The sequence below is a fragment of the Penaeus japonicus genome, unplaced genomic scaffold (assembly GCF_977035675.1).
Source record: "Penaeus japonicus unplaced genomic scaffold, GWHDUDI00000001_assembly GWHDUDI00000004, whole genome shotgun sequence".
Classification (NCBI taxonomy): domain Eukaryota; kingdom Metazoa; phylum Arthropoda; class Malacostraca; order Decapoda; family Penaeidae; genus Penaeus; species Penaeus japonicus.
The window spans coordinates 30262912-30265411 of NW_028234406.1; the positions used below are offsets into that span (position 1 = coordinate 30262912).

Here is a 2500-nt window from a genome sequence, read left to right on the forward strand (position 1 = left end):
CTTGTGGTTCCTCTGCAGGATCTCAAGGATTTTATGCGTCAGGCTGGAGAAGTGACATATGCTGACGCTCACAAATACCGGAGAAATGAAGGGTAAGTGTTAGCCTAATAGAGCATCTGCTTTTAATTAAATGTTCTTGTTACATAAATGTATTGGGGAAAAATTCTGTTTAGGTATCTATTTCAAATTATACTATCCTCAGGATTTTATATATTTCATTTTTACAGCATGATTATAAATTACTTTATTCACCTTCTAATATGTTTTTGTTTGGTTTCTATTTGCAAGCAGGGTGGTAGAATTTGCCACTTATGCAGACATGAAAAATGCCCTGCATAGATTAGATGGGAAGGAGCTTCATGGACGTCGCATCCGCCTGGTGGACGAGTCCAAATCAAGGAGTTCTCGACGCTCTCGTAGGTCAAGGTCTAGGTCATCATCTAGGTCTAGATCTCGCTCTAGGTCTCGTTCTCGCTCCAGGTAAGACATATGTTGATTGTGGAACACTGTTGATTCCTTCATTAGTCCATAACACTCGTTTTAAGTTTGCATCTTAAAGAGAAGTGTAATGAAAATGCGTAAATCTAATCCATCAGCCACCACTGTGTGGGAAATGAAAGTGTGTGAATAATTTTATTTTTGTGTGAGATCATAGTTTTGGAATTGGCTCTTGTGGTGTGAAGTATGATGATGAGCATTTCCTGTTTGCTTTTGTGTAGAGATAGTAGTACGCATTGTATGTCAGTATGAACTCTTCTGCCAGCAGGTCGCGTTCCCACTCCCGTTCCCGCAGTCGGTCTCGATCAAGGTGCGTATTCTTTGTTCTGAATTACATGGAGTCGGTATGAATAAAATTTAAAATGTCTCTCAGCATTTTGCTCTCTTGAGTCGAGTGTTGTGTATTGTTTTCACTGTTGATTTTAAAAATACTGAGTAATTTTTTACTTAATTGCTTTGATTTTTATTCATCATTTACTTTAACCATTGAACAGATGCATACTAAATACCTTCATCTTTACTCATTTATTTTGTTTATTTATAATAGTATTATGCACTAAAAAACACTCAAATGAGATTAAACAGTAACACCATAAAGGACAAAAAGGGGAAAGAGGGAGAGGCTACACTTCATTTTGTAACAATGCTAATGACTAAACCTGTTCAAAAAATAAGAGGAAAATGGGAAGACAAGTATGAGAAATGACAAAGAAATTAAGGATAGATTTAATGTAACATTTATACACTGAAAGTATAACAATGATTTTATAGCAAAGAAACTATTGCCAACAAAATATGTTCTCTCCATTTTGAATAACAGGCATCCTTAGTTCTCTCAACTATGTTTGGAAGAAAGCCACATTGGAAGAATTTTGGAAAGGATTGTTGCTTTCATGTGTACAACTTGAAAGTCTACCAACACTGTTATCTATATCTGCTCTTTTTATCAGCATAAAAAATAATAACTCAGTTCATAGCATTGTTGTATATTTGTTGCAGGAGTGGAGGCCACAGCAAGAAGAGGCGCTCAAAGTCCAAGTCACGTTCCAAGTCTGGATCTCGTTCTAAGTCTAGGTCCGGATCAGAGAGATCAAAGTCCAAGTCCAGATCCCGTTCTAGATCCCGCTCAAGGTAGGTTGGTTCCTTTGGCAGTCTTGTTAATAATATTGGTCACAAATTGAAAACTAAGGACATGTTATTCTACATAAAAGAAGAAAGGCTTTTTGTATTACTTTCCTTACTTTACAAGTATTTGCCATTATCTTCCAGATCTCATACACATAGTCCAACTCCTAAGAAGAGCAAGTCACGCAGTCGTTCAAAATCTGCTGAGGCAGAATCAGAGTCAGAGGATGAGAAGTAGAGCAAGAGATGGAGGCCCCTGCTGGTCATGGAGCGCTTCAGAGGTGTCATTCATCTTTTGAGATGTAGCCCTCAGGAAAGACACTAGAAAAAATGAATTCCCTGGGGTGTTTGAAGCGTGGAAAGCCTTTTTTTTAGTTTACCGATATTTCAATTTTTTCTTGTTTTGTTTTTCTCTATACTTTTTCTTTTCCTTTTTTATTTACTCTCCCTAGGCTCATTACCTGTGAATGTTTCGTTAATCCAGTCCTGTAGATGCATTAACCTTGCAAAAGAGCAAAGGTTATGGGGAATGGATATACGTACCTGATGTTTTTTAGAAAAGCTTGTAATTGGGCATTTCACTGTCTGTCAAAATCATCATCTAAGAGGAATTTAGTAGGATTTTGGAAAGTTTGGTAGGATTAATAAGGATAAGTCCGGAATATTTTATACAAGCTTGATGTTCACACAGTAAGCAATTTACTTCTAACTCTCAGTATCTTTACTTAAGTTGTCTGCTCAGCTTTGAAATAGTTGCTAATCTTAAATGACAATAGTGCATCTGGGGAAGATTTCGTAAAGAAACAAAATATTTTCTTGACACTTCTAGATTTATTTTCTTGGGGTTGTAATGGTCTTTTATAATTATGGGAAATTT

General features: G+C 36.5%; 1 protein-coding gene across 10 annotated transcripts in view; it reads left to right on the plus strand.

Annotated features, from left to right (window-relative positions):
• LOC122263481 (serine-arginine protein 55) overlaps window positions 1-2500 on the plus strand; it is a 10911-nt gene that overhangs the window by 7848 nt on the left and 563 nt on the right. For 4 of the 10 annotated variants that reach the window (XM_043031916.2, XM_043031938.2, XM_043031975.2 and 1 more), the window contains 5 exons: window positions 19-92; window positions 289-480; window positions 764-808; window positions 1498-1629; window positions 1768-2500. The exon at window positions 1768-2500 is cut by the window's right edge and continues 563 nt beyond it. In XM_043031916.2, the coding sequence (XP_042887850.1) occupies window positions 19-92; window positions 289-480; window positions 764-808; window positions 1498-1629; window positions 1768-1861 (537 nt within the window). In that variant the 3' untranslated portion in view covers window positions 1862-2500. The remainder of the gene's footprint in view (window positions 1-18; window positions 93-288; window positions 481-763; window positions 809-1497; window positions 1630-1767) is intronic. The other 6 variants (XM_043031932.2, XM_043031982.2, XM_086536413.1 and 3 more) reach the window with 3 other exon arrangements.